Raw genomic sequence first — 19,264 nt, 5'->3', positions numbered from 1 at the left:
TAGTTGTTCTGGAATTTTACCTTTTGAACAGCTATTTTTGTTGTTGTTGTTGTTAGGTGCCATCGAGTCAGTTCCGACTCATAGCGACCTTATGCACAACAGAACGAAACCCTGCCCGGTCCTGAGCCATCCTTACAATCGTTGTTATGCATGAGCTCACTGTTGCAGCCACTGTGTCAGTCCACCTCGTTGAGGGTCTTCCTCTTTTCTGCTGACCCTGTACTCTGCAAAGCAGGATATCCTTCTCCAGGGACTGATCCCTCCTGACAACATGTCCAAAGTTATGTAAGACGCAGTCTCGCTATCCTTGCCTCTGGGTATACTTCTTCCAAGACAGATTTGTTCATTCTTTTGGCAGTCCATGGTATATTCAATATTCTTCGCCAGCACCATAATTCACCATCTTTCTTATTCATTGTCCAGCTTTCACGTGCATATGATGCGATTGAAAATACCATGGCTTGGGTCAGGTGCACCTTAGTCTTCAAGGTGACATCTTTGCTCTTCAACACTTTAAAGAGGTCCTTCGTAGCAGATTTACCCAGTGCAATGTGTCTTTTGATTTTTTGACTGCCGCTTCCATGGCTGTTGATTGTGGATCCAAATAAAATGAAATCCTTGACAACTTCAGTCTTTTCTCCATTCATCATGATGTTGCTCATTGGTCCAGTTGTGAGGATTTTTGTTTTCTTTATGTTGAGGTGCAATCCATACTGAAGGCTGTGGTCTTTGATCTTCATTAGTAAGTGCTTCAAGTCCCCTTCACTTTCAGCAAGCAAGGTTGTGTCATCTGCATAACACAGGTTGTTAACGAGTTTTCTTCCAATCCTGATGCCCTGTTCTTCTTCATGTAGTCTAGCTTCTCAGATTATTTGCTCGGCATACAGACTGAATAGGTATGGTGAAAGAATACAACCCTGAAGCACACCTTTCCTGTCTTTAAACCAATCAGTATCCCCTTGTTCCATCCGAACAACTGCCTCTTGATCTATGTAAAGGTTCCTCATGAGCACAATTAAGTGTTCTGGAATTCCCATTCTTCACAAATGTTATCCATAATTTGTTATGATCCACACAGTTGAATGCCTTTGCATAGTCAAAACACAGATAAACATCCTTCTGGTATTCTCTGCTTTCATCCAGGATCCATCTGACATCAGTAATGATATCCCTGGTTCCACATCCTCTTCTGAAACCGGCCTGAATTTCTGGCAGTTCCCTGTTGATATACTGCTGCAGCCATTTTTGAATGATCTCCAGCAAAATTTTGCTTGCGTGTGATATTAATGATATTGTTCTATAATTTCCACATTTGGTTGGGTCACCTTTCTTGGGAATAGGCATAAATATGGATCTCTTCCAGTCAGTTGGCCAGGAAGCTGTCTTCCATATTTCTTGGCATAGGTGAGTGAGCACCTCCAGTGCTGCATCTGTTTGTTGAAACATCTCAATTGATTTTTCATCAATTCCTGAAGCCTTGTTTTTCGCCAATGCCTTCAGAGCAGCTTGGACTTCTTCCTTCAGTACCATTGCTTCATGATCATATGGCACCTCTTGAAATGGTTGAACATCGACTAATTCTTTTTGGTATAATGACTCTGTGTATTGCTTCCACCTTCTTTTGATGCTTCCTGCTTCGTTAAATATTTTCCCCGTGGAATCCTTCACTGTTGCAACTCGAGGCTTGAATTTTTTTCTTCAGTTCTTTCAGCTTGAGAAACACAGAGTGTGTTCTTCCCTTTTGGTTTTCCATCTCTAGCTCTTTGCACATGTCATTATAATACTTTGTCTTCTCGAGCCGCCCTTTGAAATCTGCTGTTCAGTTCTTTTACTTCATCAATTCTTCCTTTTGCTTTAGCTGCTCGATGTTTGAGAGCAAGTTTCAGAGTCTCCTCTGACATCCGTCTTGGTCTTTCCTTTCTTTCCTGTCTTTTCAGTGACCTCTTGCTTTCTTTGTGTATGATGTCCTCACAACCACATTATGTTATTATAGGCTGAGAAACTTGGTCCACTATGCGACTCCAGCCACTGCCGTCGAGAAACTTGGTATAGTTGCTAAATTAGACAAGTGACACCAAAGATGTTTGCTTCTAAAACAAATGGTTCATCTGCTGTGCAGATGCAATTTCAGATAACTGTTGGCCTTTGGGAACATGTTTATCTTGGAAATATTATTTCTTTTTTCCAGCTGTTATTATTTCTAATCTAAAGCATTTTCTTTTTAGTGTTTGTCTTGAGTTTTCCCCAGGTTTATTTTAGCCTTTGCTCCTATGTTCTTTCTTTTTTTTTCTTTAACTGTGATTAGATTTTGATTGTTTTTCACTTTGTGAGCCTTCTTACATTATTATTATTATAATTATTATTGTTATTATTTTTCACTGTTTTTGTGTCACTTATCCAATTATACATGGTCTGTGCTGTTTTTGGTGACTATCCCTACTTGGCTCTTTTTATGTTTGGTCTTATGTTCCATCTCATTCTTCCTTCTCTTCATTCTGAATTCTTTTCCATCTGCTTATTTTTTTCTATTTTTGAACCCCCCCCCCCAAAATCTTTTGCCTTCAAGTTGATTCCAACTCATAGCAACCCTCTAGGATGGAGTAGAACTGCCCCATAGAGTTTCCAAGGAGCGCCTGGTAGCTTCGAACTGCTCACTTCTTGGTTAGCAGCCATAGCACTTAACCACTATGCCACCAGGGTTTCAAGTGCTGTCTGATTTGTTGCATCCCATGATATAATTCTTGGATAATGGAGGAGACCACTCCATTGGGCTTATTCCTTATCATGCTAAACTTACTGAGGAACACAGTAAGAAGCCCTTTATAGTTTGGCATTACCTAAAAGCAACATAATTATATTATCTAGGAGCAATGTAATGAGAAATATATATGTAAGAAATGAACTGGAACCAATACAGCATAATAAATAGGACATGACTTGTAACATCTTACAGATCTGTGTTTCAGGCCTAACTCAGACACTTATTAGCAACATGACTTTGAACAAGTGTTTAACCTGTCTGTGCCTGGGTATACTAGTAGTGCCAAACTGATGGCATTAATGTGAATATTAAATAAAATACTTTATATAATGTGGTTAGCACAGAGCCTAGCCTCCTCTAAGCTTTCTCCAATATCAGATGTTGTCATTATTACATTGCATTTGTTAATGTTTTTTATTATTTGTATTATATTACTTAGCATCAAGTGTCTTTAATTTTCTCCAATGTTTATACTGGATAGACAAGTAGTCTTTAAACTGTGAAACTGACAGCAAGTAGAAACATCAATTACATAGCTGGCAATATTAAGGATGGTGCAAATAGCTTCTGTTTAGCTTTTATTCCATATTTTATTGCTTTGAAGTATAAACAGTTCCTTAGCTGATTAGGGTTTCAGTCCAGAAATGTCCCGAGGCTACTTGCCCTTGAGGAAGTAATGTTTAGATTAAGAAAATGGAATTAAGTGCATATGAATTCCACTAAATTTGCGATGTCCTGTCTGTTGACATCTTACTCAGCTATTGGCAAGCATTTAACCCACACTTATTGGCATTCTTTTCTGAGATTTAAAGAGGACATAAAATTTTATGACATGTAGAGTATTTTTGATAACTGTTTCATTAGTTTTCATAGATAGTGTAATAGTATACAAGAGGAAATATCAGTACAGTACCTAGGCTGCAGTATTTTTAGAAGTGTAAGGTAATTTGAAGTTTGCATAATAACAATACTGGTCCATTCTTCAAATCATTCAGTACATTTGAGACTATCTAGATTTCTCCTTTCTTTTTCTTATTTTCTGTTTCATCTAAACCTTTTGTCTTTTCCTTTTGTACAGTGAAGTCTAGTTCAGAAAACTAAGAATTACAGATTATGTTGTTTATTGTTGTAAAAAATAGATGGTAGTTTATAATATTAAATTCCAGTTCCCTAGATGTTACAAAACAAAAAATGCTATGTGATATAGTATATAGCATATGTATGATTTAAAGATTAATTTCTTGTAAAAAAAAAACCATACTCTGATAAAACCAAACCAAACCCAGTGCCGTCGAGTCGATTCCAACTCGTAGTAACCCTCTAGGACAGACTAGAACTACCCCATGGAGTTTCCAAGGAGCACCTGGCGGATTCAAACTGTTGACCCTTTGGTTAGCAGCCGTAGCACTTAACCCACTATACCACTGGGGTATCCCCATACTATGATAGCTATCCAAAAAATCCATTGTCATCGAGTCAATTCCAACTCATAGTGACCCTATAGAACATAGTAGAACTGCCTCATAGGGTTTTCAAGGAGCGACTGGTAGGTTCAAACTGCTGACCTTTTGGTTAGCAGCCCAGCTCTTAACTACTACGTGACCAGGGCTCCCTGATAACTTATATGATTGCCTGAACAGTGGCCACAGAGGGTCTACCATGAGCTATGTAGACTTTATCTTTAAGTAGTATGTACGTCTGAACTATAAAACAAACCATTCTTAAAGAGTCTTAAGTATATTTGTGTGTTCAAGAATCTTTTCTCAGTCAAGTACTTGCTCTTAGAGCCAGTAACAGGGCAGGCCTGAGAACAGTAGTGTGAACTCTGGCCAGGACTCAGGCATTTGTCCATCTGTGCCATGATATTCTAAATCAGAAGCAATCAAAACTGAGTGATGAGGTCAAAGCAATACCACACCCCATATTTCCAGAACCATAACTGCTTTAAACAAGTCTACTTCATGAAGAGAGAACTTGTAGTTTGTCACTATTGATCCCAGAGAGCCTGGCGGGGGCTGGGAATAGTTTTATAGAGTCTTCTTGAAAGATGAATTTGATTTCCCTCTTAAATATATTCTGTTTTATTATGACGTTAGATTATCAGAGCTTGTGAAAATCACTTTAATGGCGTAGTTTCTGTCCCATATGCTGCTTTATTTTCCATGCTTGCCTGAGATTTCAATCGGTGGCATTGATCTTTCCACGAAACTGAAAACAGAAAAGTGTAAGTGCTGTTTTGCGATGGGCTCTATCTGTGCAATGGAAAGATAATTATACCAATGTGGATGAGCAGATGAGCTTACTCAGGCTCAGTTGCTTTATTTTTGGCTCTTTAATGGCTTATATTAGCCAACCATATCAATAAAATGATCTGTATAGTTACAAATATTCTTTATATTTTAGGTGGTCCGGCTTGTGAAGTTATAGGTAGTGATTTGTACACATATATGAATGGTAAAGTAAGTGCTTCTCATGGCTATTATATAAATAACTAGATTCTTTAGATGAAAAAGACCATTAGTTTTCTGCAGTGTATGTCTTTGCAGACAACATCTTTAAAAATTGTTATATATTGACAGCCAGCCAAGTGTTATCTTGCTATGCATGTTACATAAATTATTTCTAATCCTTAGAACATACCTGAAAGATAAATATTATTATTAAGTTATTAAAAATGATACAGCTGAGGTTCAAATAAGTTAATGATATACTCAAGAGGATAAAGATTGGTGCTAGGATTTACATGTAGATACTTCTGGTTAGGATCCCATTGTGCGTCCTCTCTTCTGAAGATCTTTTATAAAATAGCTCATATATATGTTGCGAGGTCTGTTTATGACTATTAGGTTAGGTTCTCTAAAGAAAGTCTGATCTGTTTGCTCAGTTTCTGAATTACCCTGTATACTTAAGGGTATAGTAGTTGCACTGAGGAAATGGGTATATCGGTAGATAAGGAAGTTTAAATTTTAGAAAGGAGTCCCTAAGTGGCACTAATGGTTAAGCACTTGGCTACTGACCAAAAGGTTGGTGGTCCAAGTCCGCCCAAAGACACCTCAGAGAAAAGCCTGGCGATCTACTACCAAAAGATCACAGCCATTGAAAACCCTATGGGACGCAGTTCTACTCTGACACAGATAGGGTCTCCATGAATCAGAATCGACTGTACGGGAACTGGTTTTCTTTTGTTTTGAGGTTTTAAAAAGTGTTTGTGTTCCTGCAGTGAATACTGATGGTGCTAAATGTGTGATGACTGGGGAATGTGCTAAATTTGGATCACAGGAAACCTGAGGGCCTAGGAATTTAAAGGAGATAGAAATATAACAAAACTTGTGTGTCACTCCAAGTCATTCATAATTTGATCTCAGATAACTCTTCCAACGTCTAATTTTTCTTCCCATTCCCTTTCAGTATTGTCATCCAAATAGCTTGTACTTTCCTACCACCTTACCTTTGTGGACACTTTGATTACCTGAAATATCCTTCCCCATTGCCACCAGTTCTCAATCTTTCTCTCCTTCCCTTGTTGAAAGCCTTTCTCTATCAAGCCATTCCTTCAGAGATGCTCTCTTTGAATCGATACAGCATTGTCTGTTTGAAACACACATTTGCAATATGACATTTACTTTGGATTTTATCTGTTTATAGCTCATCTCCATCATTAAATCATGAACTTGAGGGGGATAAATAATGTTTTTACCTCTTTTTTATCTCATCATATGCCTTGAACACAGTGCTCATTAAATAATAGTTGACACTTTTTTAACTCTTGAGGGCAGGATATTCTAAAAGTATGTCCAAACAAATACCATTTATGGGACAGAAATGCTCCTCACAAAAGGATAGTCTTTGGTCAAATAAGCCTGAAAAACACTCTATCCCATTTCCCTTGTAGAAAATTTAAAATGCTTATGGCGTTGTCCACACTTTGAGGAGTGCTTCAATAATGTGACCATTTTGCTATTTTAACCCAGACTTGCCAACTTTCCCCCACCTTTTTTTCATAAGACCCCTATTAATATATTACTCTTCAAAATGTTCTTTGCAAGACACTGCTTTAAAGTATTTTTGTATAAAATGTGTATTAATAATATTCACAAATGTGGAAATTGATGTTTGATGTTAATTGGGCATTTTTTTTGGCCTGCCTGCTTTTGTAAGTGGGAAGGCACCACCCTTCAGCTGCATTGGTGTGTGTGTGTGTGTGTGTGTGTGTGTGTGTGTGTGTATGAGTGAAACAGACAGGGTGGGCTCAACCTGAAGATAGATTGAGAGTGCAAAGAGAATGATTGAAACTGGTCTTTCAGCTTGATTATCTGCTAGAATCTCTGTTGCTTCTCATAATATGCTTGAAAAGTTTTATTTTTACCTCAAGGGCAATGAGCCTGGCCTCATTTCCAAATATGAATCCAGATATTAGCAGTGCACCATCTTTTCCTTCAAGCATCCTTGTTCACTGTCGACTTGTTTATTTACTTCCTCAGGAAAGTAATATCTGTCTGTCTGGAATCAGATATGGCATGGTTAATGGGAAAAGCAGAGGTTTTGGAGTCAGAAAGTTTGGATTTGAGTCCTAGCTCAGGCCTATGTGAGTCTGAGCACAGTTGCCTTTCTGAGTGTCTGAGTGTTCATCCATACAAGAAGCCAGGTCACATCTGTCTCTGAGCATGTCTTAGGAGGTCTGAGCGATATACGCAAAGCCCTTAGCACAGTGGACACCCTGGCGGTGGTAGTGGTTAAGAGCTATGGCTGCTAACCAAAAGGTCAGCAGTTGGAATCCACCAGGTGTTCCTTGGAAACTCTATGGGGCAGTTCTACTCTGTCCTATAGGGTCCCTATGAGTCGGAATTGACTTGATGGCAATGGGTTTGGTTTGTTTTTAACACAGTGCCCAGCACAAAAGAGAGGCTTGAAAAGTATTAGTTGCATTTGCAGTTGTTTTTGTGACCCACAGGTCATGATGAAGAGAGTTCCACAGGCAGAAAATTACACAGACAGAACTGCCTCTCTCTTATTGTTGCCATTCCCTGTTTCAAGTTGTTATTTCTAACTATACATGGTATTCCTATCCTTTGTGTCTTCTGTTTTTATAAGGAGACTGTGAACTGAGAGAGTAGTAAGAATTGAATTTTATCCGTGAAGTATCTATGAAGAGGAATATTTTTTTAATTCTAAGAATATGTGAATAAATAACCTGAAAGAATTTTTAAACCATTTTAATCATTTGAAATTTAGAAAAATAACTTAGAAATGACCCTGTTACTCTTAACCTCTGTAATTGTAAAACATCATTCCCCCTTATTTTATATTTTCTGTTAAGATCTTGTGCTATCAACAGAGAATCCCTGATGGAGCAGGAGAAAAGTGAGGTGCAGAACTCAAATTCTACTAAAAAGACCAGACTTAATGGTCTGAGACTGGAGGGACCCCAGAGGTCATGGCCCCTGGACTTTCTCTTAGCCCAAAACTAACCATTCCTGAAGCCACCTCTTCAGACAGATTAGACTGGACTATAAGACATAAAATGATACTGGTGAAGAGTGTGCTTCTTAGCTCAAATAGACTCGTGAGACTAAGTGGGCAGCTCCTGTCTGAAGGTGAGATGAGAAGGCAGAGTGGGACAGGAGCTAGTTGAATGGACTCGGGAAATATAGGGTGGAGACAAGGAGTGTGCTGTCACATGGTAGGGAGAACAACTAGGGTCACACAGCAATGTGTCTAAAAGTTTTTGTATGAGAAACTGGCCTGAATTTTAAACTTCACTTAAAGCACAATTAAAAAAAAATCTTTTGCTATGATGTTTTTATCAGAGTCTTTAAAATGTTATTTACATAAAGGTACTAGATTAATAACAAAATTGGGAATCCTTGGGTTTAGAATGCATTTGGGCCATCTTTTTGAGTATAATTTCTGTTTAGCAATTCATGGGATTGTTTAAAGGGAGAATAGAAAACGCATTAATGAAAATTAAGGATTGGCTTTCAACTTTTGTCTCAATTCATTATATAATGTTGACTCTAGGCCCGTTTCCATTGTAGTTTCAGATTATTTATCAGTATGCACAAACAGAACAAAAGAGTCATCATGTGATACTCTTGCTTAAGGTTATGTATTTAACTGTGAAAGTGCCTGAAAGAAAATTAGAATGATAAAATTCTTCTTTATAAAGTGGAATAGAATGTTCAACATAAATTGTGGGTTTCAGGCTAACAGGTTACCCTCACCTTCATTTTGCAGAAAACATATATTCTTATTACATTTGGCCGTTAATAGCATGTCAGCCATGTCTGTCTCCATCCATCCATAGCTAACTTGTTCCTGGAAGAAGCAAACTTTGTCCCTATGAAGAATGACAAATGGGAGTTTTGTTCTGGTATCTATCTTTCGAAATGCCAAGGGATCTCTGGGCAATATTCCTTAACATAAATATTTTGAAATGCAGACAAAACTCTCCCTTTTTGCTCTTTATTGGTTTAGACACCAGGTAAAGTCTTCTAAACTAAACTGAAGTGATAGAGGAAACAGGGTACCTCAGTGTTCCTTGGAATAGTCTTGATTATGCATTAATCAGAATCTGTCTTGAACTGGTTGATTACAGGAGAAGATGTTTCAGGGAGTCTCTGCCCAGCACCTCCTCCTCCAGAACGGATGGCTTGTGAAATCCCCTGCCGAATGGACTGTATGGTGAGCGGGTGGACAGAATGGTCCTCCTGTTCCCAGTCCTGTTCAAATAAAAACTCAGATGGGAAACAGACTAGATCGAGGACGGTCCTGGCATTGGCTGGAGAAGGTGAGTAACAATAAAGGTATCACCATGTGAGTTACTTGTTCAAAAAAAATTTTCCCCACTAGGTAACTGAAAGGTTCCTATTGGGGATGTAGCTACGCATAAGTGATCATGTTATGTACCCTAATTCCAAATGTCTCAGGTTGTTAGCGCTGCTGTAACAAAATCTACCACAAGTAATGTCCTTAGATGTCTTGAGATAAAAAGTCTAAATCATAATCTTGACCATGTCAATTTTTCTTGGGGCCTCTCTCCTAGTTTCTGGTAACTGTTGGAAATCTTTGACGTTCTTTTGCTACTTATGGATGCATCTGCCTTCATCGTCACGTGTTATCTACCCCTGTGTGTCAATGTCTATTCTGCTGTTTTAATAAACCACCACTCAGAACAGACCAGATTTAGGGCCTACCCTACTCTGGTATTACCTCATTAACGTAACAGAAGAAAATCGCTATTTCCACACAGGATCATGTTTCCAGGTATAAAGATTAGGAGTTTAACACAACTTTTTTGTGGAATACAATTGAATCCATATACCAAATTCATAATTTCATTTCTATGTATACTTTTTTTTTCTTTAATCCTCTAATTTATCTGTCCTGGGTTTACATATTTATATTTAGCCCATACTTTTTTTTTTTTTTTTTATGATGGCACAAGTGATTTGTGGTCAGCTGCAAACATAATGGTTGGAGGTTCCAACCCACCTAGCGGCTCCTTAGAAGAGAGTGCTGGTGTACTGCATCTGTAACCCTATGGAGCAGATGTACTCTGTAACACATGGGTCTTCATGAGTTGGGCCAACTCAGTGCAGCTAACAATAACAACATGTACAGGGTACAGGCGCTAGTAATCAAATGGATGTTATTTTTCATTATTCATTTTTTTTTTTTTTCCTGAGAGAAGGAAACAAAGTTTAGTGGACACATATCCAGTTTCAAGTAGCTTGTGTAGCTGGAAGCAAAACTGTGATATTTTTGGTAAAAAGAGATCCAAATTAGGAATCGGGAGACTTGGCTTCTCAACCTGGAGCCGCCAATAATGTTGGCAAGCTACCTGATCCTTATGCCCTGGGTTCCTGTTCAGTAATGCTGGCTTGTTGTCATGGGGAGAAAGATGAAGGCTGTGAAAATGTCTTTGAAGGAGCTAAAAAGTGCTATGGGAATGTAGATGTGTGGCATCAGGACAAATTAGAGGAGCAGATGCTCCTCTCATTTATAGCAATGATCTCTGTCTTCAGGCACACACACGTCATTTCTTTCATGCCCTCCCAAGAGTTCCTCTGCCTACGGCTCAGTTAAAACAGCAGGGTACTGTGGCTACTGGCTGTGAGGAACTCCTTTTTAAACAGGATTCTCTTCTGTGATCCTGAGAAATGGGGCCAGGGTCAAGATGAATGACGATTTTCATATTCTTAAATTGCAGTTGCTTCCTTTGCTTGGTTTTTATATTTCTGGAAGGGGAAAACTAGGCAGTAGTATTTAATGGGAAAAAAATAATAAAAATAACAAAACATAAATTTTCTTGAGCATTAGACCCACTGAATAAAGCATTATAGTGTGGATGACTGGGAAAAGATCAATACTTTATATAAATAACACTTTTACATGAATATAAAAATGTGAGAGAAAAGACGGTAATGAAATTTGATTGTGTGGTTCATCCAAGAGTGTAGGATGCACATCTGTCTGGCCTCCGTGCCAGTGGATAGCATGTTGTCAGATATGATTTCAGATGAGCTCTTGCTTGCCAAGCTTTAGCAGATACTTCTGGATTTCCCACCTCTCAGGAAATGCACTGCTTGATAGAGGATTGGTGTCTTAAAATGGTTCTCTGAGAAAAATAATTCCTTTCCTGGAGAAAGGAGGCCATGTGTGGGCAGTGGTGTGTGTGTGTCCTACCTAATACCACTTCAAAGTCATGGGCTATTATATCTAACTGACTAATTTATGTAGGCATAATGATATTAAAAGTAAAGCATTTGGGGGGGGGTAGTTTAGCTCAGAGATACCCCAGGGGTGGGCAGTAGAGTCAATTACTTTTCCAATCTAGTTTGACTTGGACTGCTGCTTGTTTTTTAGGAAAGAAGATGACAATATAGTATCCTCAGATTGTTACTCAGGACACAAAAACCATGGCCTTGGAACGGGAAGGAGGGTACAATTGCTCTGGCCATCGGAAGGCAGTGTCAAAAAGACCATCTTTCTAGACCATTAAACTAAAAAAAAAACAACAAAAACAACCCATTTCCGTCGAGTCAGTTCTGATGTATAGCAACCCTATAGGACAGACTAGAACCGTCCCATTAGGTTTCCGAGGAGCAGCTGGTGGATTTGAATCACCGACTTTTAGGTTAGCTGTGTGAGCTCTTAGGCACTGTGCTACCAAAACCAAAAAACCTGCTGTTGTTGAGTCGATTCCAACACATAGTGACCCTATAGGACAGAGTAGAACTGCCGCACAAGGTTTTCTAGGAGTGGCTGGTGGATTCAAACCACAGAGTTTTGGTTAGCAGCCAAATGCTTAACCACTACACTACCAGAGCTCCAAGCCTTCTAGACCATTAAAGCAACAAAAATAACAAAAAGAAAAACAACAGTAACAGCAACAACTATGTGTTCTCTCTTATTTTTATTGTTTTCAGGTGGAAAACCATGTCCCCCTAGCCAGGCCCTCCAAGAATATCGTTTATGCAATGACCATTCCTGTATACAACTCTACTGGGAGACATCGCCTTGGGGCCCCTGTTCTAAAGACACACTGGTGACTGCCCTTAATGCAACCATTGGCTGGAATGGAGAAGCTACGTGTGGTGTGGGCATTCAGACACGGAGGGTCTTCTGTGTTAAAAGTCATGTAGGACAAGTGATGACCAAAAGGTATTACTACTATATTACTGAAAGTGCATATGATTTTTGCATAGTTGAGCATTTTTAACCAAAAACATTTATCAAGCAACTGGTATGTCTGGGTCAGTGCTACAGTAATAGGATTTTTTTTTCTTTTCTTTTCAACATTAAAAAATATCCCCCAAAGATAAACATAGTTACAAACAGGTCATTTGTGCTATTACAATATGTATTTTGGTTAATGAGTAAATTAATATCCGCAAGTACTGGTATGTTTGACTAATTGGACATATTTTCTATAGTTCATCTCAGTATTTTTGAATCATCTCCAATCACGTAAAGGTAGATCAGCTTTTTGAAAGTATAGGGTTATATCATACTCTTATTAAAAAAAAAGCAAAAAACAAAAACAGTTGCTGTCAAGTCAATTCCTACTCATGGTGACCCCTTGTGTTACAGAGTAAAATTGTACTTCATAGGATTTTCAAGCCTGTGACCTTTCAGAAGCTGATCTCCAGTGCTTAACTGTTTGTGCATTCCAGGGAATTCTTTTTTAGGATTCTTCTTTAGGCCCCACACGTCTTTCTTGCAGTGAGGAGATCAGTTAATCCGCCATTTTTTGTTATAGTAGTCTATGCCCTCAACTAGGTTACAGTCTAGTGCTTGACTATTAACCAAAAGGTTGGCAGTTTGAACCCACCCAGAGGCACCTTGGAAGACCATCCTGACAGTGTGCTTCAGTTTACTCTACACACATGGGGTTGAGTTTGAACTGACTTGAGGGCAACTAACGACAACAATACTCCGTATATATCTCTACGTACAGGAAAATTATTAAATTTGGACATGGGAACTAGGATATAGATGTCAGAGAGAGTCAAGAACAATTTCAAGTGATGGGGAGGGAAAAAGAGTAGTTGACTAGTGAACTCGGCTGTTGGGATTTTGTCTCTAGACTGAATGAGGAGACGTAACTCTTCCTGAAGTCCACATGGGAAAGTTTGTGAAGAAGAAAATGGAAGAGGCCTATTTTCTGAGTGAATGGCCTGTTTATAGGGATTCCCCACCATCCGTATTTGCATGAGTCCCCTTCATGTGGTGAAAGAGCGCACTCCAGCCACAAGGTAGCCTGATGTGAGCTTTGGGGTAGTGGCACAAGGTAGGCAACTTAGAGCCCTTCTCCAGAAACTTTCAAGCTGAAACTTGGAAAATGAAACTCTCTTTCTTTCTGTTCGTGATGTTCTAAGCATATGAACCAAGAGTTGCCCCAGCCATGGTTGAGCCTGGGGAAAAAGCAGGAGAGAGTGAGGCTGAGCTCTGACAGAAGCAGCAATGGAGGCAGAGCAAGTGTTGGCACCATTAAGCTGTGGTCCCATCCTTCCCAAATACACCCTTGTCCTTCCTGAAAATAAGCAAATACATTCACTCTTCTGCTTAATTCAATACAGTTTGTGTTTTGCCTTGGTAACTCAGACACCTAAATAATTCAGTCTGGAACACCATGGTGATGGAATCTGAGCCTTATGCACACTGTTATGGCAGCCATTTTGGCTGAATATGAGGTGGGTCTGGGAAGCTGGGCTCATGGTATTGAGCTGATGTTGGCAGACATAGTCCAGACTGGCTAGACGCTTCCCCCTGCTGGCACTGGAGCATCCAATGAGCAGCCAAAAACCAAAACCAAACCCAGTGCCGTCGAGTCGATTCCGACTCATAGCGACCCTATAGGACAGAGTAGAACTGCCCCATAGAATTTCCAAGGAGCACCTGGAGGATTTGAACTGCCGACTCTTTGGTTAGCAGCCATAGCACTTAACCACTACGCCACCAGAGTTTCCCCAGTAAGCAGATGGTTGTGCAAATACAGGCAAAGTTAACTATGACCCGAAGGAAGACCTCATCTCTCTCTACTTCTCCATGAAGCTTACAGAGAATTGGAGTTGGGTGTTCCTTACTGTTGCAACCCCTGAGTTTCCCAGTGTCTGGCCCGTAGTCAGTGTTCAGTAAACACTTCTGGAATTCAGGAATGAACTAGACCTATGTGTTGAGAAGTGATAGGGTTGACAAGGATTGGATATGAAGATTGGAAGATGGAGAGGAGCTGATTTTTATCCTCTGCTTCAATAAAAATTACTTTACCAACCATGATACATTTTGGCAAAGGGGGCTGTCATGAAGAGTAGTGAACAGAACATACATATCACATTCATCCTTATTAATTCATAAATATTGTTTCTGCTGTAGCATCTAACTCTACAGTGCATGTGATGTTTTTTAGATCAACTTGTGTCATTTGTGTTTTCAGCTTACGAGGTAGCCGTGGCACCCCGTGGACTGATTCAATCAATGAGACTTATAAGCAAATATAGACAATAACGTTTATATATCACCTGGCTCAGTTGATAATCAAATCCACAGAGCTATGGTAAAATCCTAAAAGGCTTATAAATATACTCTGCAGATATGAGGATGCCTTTTGTCTGGGAAAGATTGCTACCTGTGTGATGTTCATCTTATGACCTAATTTCTCAACTACTTAAAAACAAAAAGAAATGCAGGAAATATTAAGATGAATATCCAGATAAACATAAGTATGGCTGAGGTGTAAAAGAGAGCCCTACATAAAACACAGTAAACTAATTCTTCATAATGATGGAACAATTTAGCATGCCTAATATCTGATCAGAATGCTGGTGGTGCAGTGGTTAAGAGCTCGGCTGCTAACCAAAAGGTTAGTGGTTTGAATCCACCAGCTGCTCCTTGGAAACCCTATGGAGCAGTTCTCCTCTGTCCTATATGGTCATTATGAGTCAGAATCAGTTCAACGGCAACAGGTACGAGTAGTATCTGATCTTTTTTCTTCCACAAAATTTTCAGCTCTGAACCACAACAGGAAAAATCCACTTATCATGAATGTAATGCTATTTTCTTAGTTAAGAGGCATTAGAATTGAGACTGATACCTACTGAATAAATTATCACATTTTAAAGGGGTTTTTAGACATGAAAATTTGGGTTGTATGTTCAAACAGCCCTCTATTTCCTCTTCTATTCTTATAATTGATTTTTTTTTTTTTTTTTTAATAAAAGTCTCTGAATACATCAGCTTTCTCACTGTGGCTTATCAACTTAAAGATGTTTTGTTACCAAAAAAAAAAAAAAAACAAGTTTACAGTTTGATATATGATTCACAAACTAATATGTATGGACTTGAAAATTTACATAAGTGAGAGTAAAATATTATTATTACACAGTAAATAACCTTCAGTTTTGTTCTGGTTTATCAACACAGAAAAATGAATTGCACAGATGTTTTCCCCAATACACACATATATATGAAGACATTGCTAATTACTTTTTGCACTGTTAATGAGGCTGGAGATTTAACAACCTAGCTTTAATTCTTACTGTATGCCTCCAAACAGCCCTGCTAAACACGAGCAGCCTACATTGACTGTAAAAAAAAAAAAAAAAAAAAAAATGACTGTAGTAAAGTTAATTAAAATTCTTAAGGTTAATGAGATTAATTGAGTTGAGAAAATAATACGTAGTGGACAGTAAAGCTCACAGTGAATTTATTAGCAGTAGAATGTATCCTTTGCTCTGCCCTTTCAAAAAAAAAATAGGTAATTTTGCTCTGTTTCATGTGAAAGCCTCGGCAGTCAAAAAATATCCCCTGCTACTTGTGAAATCCTTGGGGTGGAAGTAAGAGGGAAGGAGCTGAAAGGAAGAAGAAAATATCCTAAAGAAAGAGTGGTCTTCAGGGTAGAGAGAAGGAAGCCTGCCTCCATGGATTAATTGGGCTAAAAATAATGTGTCATCTCAAAATCCACCTCCTGAGGGGGGGAAATTAGCCTGTTATCCTCAACACAGAACTTTTTGCAAGTTCTTGGGTTGTTGTGGTTTCCATGTAATTGTATAGGTGAGAATGTTAACTATTCTATGACTAGTAGAACTGATCAGATCAGAAAATGAGAACCAGATAGGATGGAACTGAGCCAGAAGTGAAAGCTTGTTGGGGTATTCCTGGGGTTTCCTTTGGTTTTGTTTCACTGTTCAATGCTTTCATTTCAGTTGAAATGTACAAGAAATAATGGTACAGATTGAGAACATACAAGCCATAGCCTTCCAAGGTTCCTGATAAGGCAGTTTCTACTTTTTAATGTAAAAACACCTGGGATTTTGTGAGATATAGTAATAAATAGCTCCATTTCAACATCTGATGTTTAAAAAGCTGACAGGTTTGCCCCATCTAGCAGCGTGAGATGAATGTGTCAGCTCCTAGGTTGGATGGTGATTGAGGAGACGGAGCATTGTGTGTCTGCATCTTGATTATGGAGGCATAACTGAAGAGTGGCCAGTCTCTGTAGCTCCACTGATGCAATTCAGTACCATGCTTATAAGGAACTGAACCCTGCAGGGCGAACAAAAGACAACAGCCATATAGAACTTTGCAGTGCACGTCCAATACTGAAATTGAATACATCCATCCTTTCATGAAGAGTACTGCTAATCCAGGATCAGAGTGGGACACAAGAAGTAGAAAGCATAGATTTTGACAGAAGACAGGGTGCCACACATTATTTACTAGCTAAAAAGTGAGTCCAGGGGGCGGGGGCCAAGATGGCTGACTAGGTAGACGATACCTTGGATCCCTCTTGCAACAAAGACTCGGAAAAACAAGTGAATCGATCACATACATGACAGTCTACGAACCCTCACCATCAAATACAGATCTAAAGAGTTGACCTGAGTGACAGAGACTGAGAATGAGCAACCACAGGGAAGCAACGACTGTTTTCAGAGCCTGGAGCCAGCGTCCCAGTCAGAAAACCTTGGTGCCGGGCTTTGGACTGGATGTAGGGGAGCTGAGCACAGCATCCTGAGATGGCACAAACACAGGACACAGCCCTAGCCCCCAGAAGCTCGGGGGAAGCCCAGCCAGTGCATGCAGGCAGCACAGTGACACGGCTGACAGGAGGAGAAGTCACTGGAAGGCAGCAACTGGTTTTGGAGCCTGGAGTGCGGCGTCCCAGCTGGGGAACCCTGGCGCTGGGCTTTGGACTGGGAGCGGAGGAACTGACCACTGCTTCTGAGACAGCACAAGCACAGGACGCGGGCCTGACCCTTGGGGGCAATCTCGACCCAGCCAAAGCACACAGGCTATGCAACCCTCGAGAATCTCAGATAAAACACTCATCACCAAGCAAGATAAGTAACTGTCTATATTCTGGGGTGCTACTCTCTCCTGTCTATCTGATCCTTCCCCTCCCCTTCGCAGGCGGCTTCATTAACATTGGAATTTCCTGAGCCAGAGACTGAAGTGCTCTGCGTTTTTTTTTTTTTTTTTGGCCTTTTCCTAACCCATTCTCCTGGCCTGAGAGATGCAGCTACAAAAAACCCATGGACCAAAAATCCTTCCCTGACTTCCCGAAATTGGACTAAAAATGCAGAACCAGCTCCAGCCAAGCATATGAGATCCACAGTCTTGGGCTTTCATCCCTGCAGGGAACAAGGTGGCTATTATAATGCAAAGGCAATTCTGATAGGGATCTGACTGTAATTGTTTTAGAGGATTACTGGAAAGACAAGTTTCCCAGGTCTGATATCTCTGCTTATTAAACAGAGCCCTCACTGACCCACAACGGGGAACTGAGGGCTGAAGCTCCCCCCAGACCACCTAGCCTCCTGCCTTAGGGGTCTGAGGATGGTGAAAGCTACCAATCTGTAGAGGTACATGCATTGGGTACCTAAGGTACAGCTGCAGAGCCCACCCACCAAAGTGCTTTAGGAATAGAGACACACCTACCTCACTGGCACTTGGGGGAAGCCTGTCAGCATCCTGCCCCCCCGGAGTGTGACCCCCTGCTGCTACTAGAATCTGGTGCACACAACTATCACCACCACTTCTCTAGGTGGATAGGTGACAGTCTGCACCACACACTTGGTGACCCAAAATCAGATTCAACTCAAGAATAGTGAATGGACTCTTAGGCTTATATATCTGGTAACAGCCCAAACCAGCTGGTAATAGGACATAAGTGATTCAAGGGCTACAACAATCAAGACAGCACAATCTAGTAGCCCATTTACGTATATTGAAAGAAAACAAAACAAGATAAGACTCAGTGAGTAAATATAAAATAAATCACTACAATATCTTAGTGATGGCACGGAGACAGCAGTTGATATCAAACCACATAAAGAAGCAGACCATGATTGCTTCTACAACCCCCCAAACTAAAGAATCAAAATCTTTCCCAAATGAAGATACAATCCTGGAATTGCCAGATGCAGAATATAAAAATCTAATTTACAGAATCCTTCAAGACATCAGGGATGACCTCAGAAATGAAATAAGGCAATCTACAGAAAAAGCCAAGGAACACACTGATAAAGCAATGGAAGAAATCAAAAAGATTATTCAAGAACATAGTGGAAAAATTAATAAGCTGCAAGAATCCATAGAGATACAGCATTCAGAAATCCAAAAGATTAATAGTAAAGTTACAGAATTAGACAAATCAATAGGATGTCAGAGGAGCAGAATCGAGCAATTGGAATGCAGAGTGGGGGAGCTGGAGAATAAGAGAATTGATACCAATATAGCTGAAAAAAATCAGATAAAAGAATTCAAAAAAATGAAGAAACCCTAAGAATCATGTGGGACTCTATCAAGAAGAATAACTTGCATGTGATTGGAGTTCCAGAACAGGGAGGGATAACAGAAAATACAGAGAGAATAGTTGAAGATCTGTTGGCAGAAAACTTCCCTGACATCATGAAAGATGAAAGGATATCTATCCAAGATGCTCATCAAACCTCATATAAGATTGTTCGAAAAGGAAATCACCAAGACATATTATCATCA

The 19,264-nt window shown here is 39.7% G+C and overlaps 1 protein-coding gene across 1 annotated transcript in view; it reads left to right on the top strand.

Annotated features, from left to right (window-relative positions):
* The window catches only part of THSD7B (thrombospondin type 1 domain containing 7B), an 826,015-nt gene that overhangs the window by 385,569 nt on the left and 421,182 nt on the right, over positions 1–19,264 (top strand). Inside the window, exons 7-8 of the mRNA XM_023542986.2 lie at positions 9,357–9,548; positions 12,190–12,424. Coding sequence (XP_023398754.2) covers positions 9,357–9,548; positions 12,190–12,424 — 427 coding nt within the window. The remainder of the gene's footprint in view (positions 1–9,356; positions 9,549–12,189; positions 12,425–19,264) is intronic.

The sequence above is a fragment of the Loxodonta africana genome, chromosome 6 (genome assembly GCF_030014295.1).
Source record: "Loxodonta africana isolate mLoxAfr1 chromosome 6, mLoxAfr1.hap2, whole genome shotgun sequence".
Taxonomy (NCBI): Eukaryota; Metazoa; Chordata; class Mammalia; order Proboscidea; family Elephantidae; genus Loxodonta; species Loxodonta africana.
This window is presented reverse-complemented; position numbering and strand designations above follow the sequence as displayed.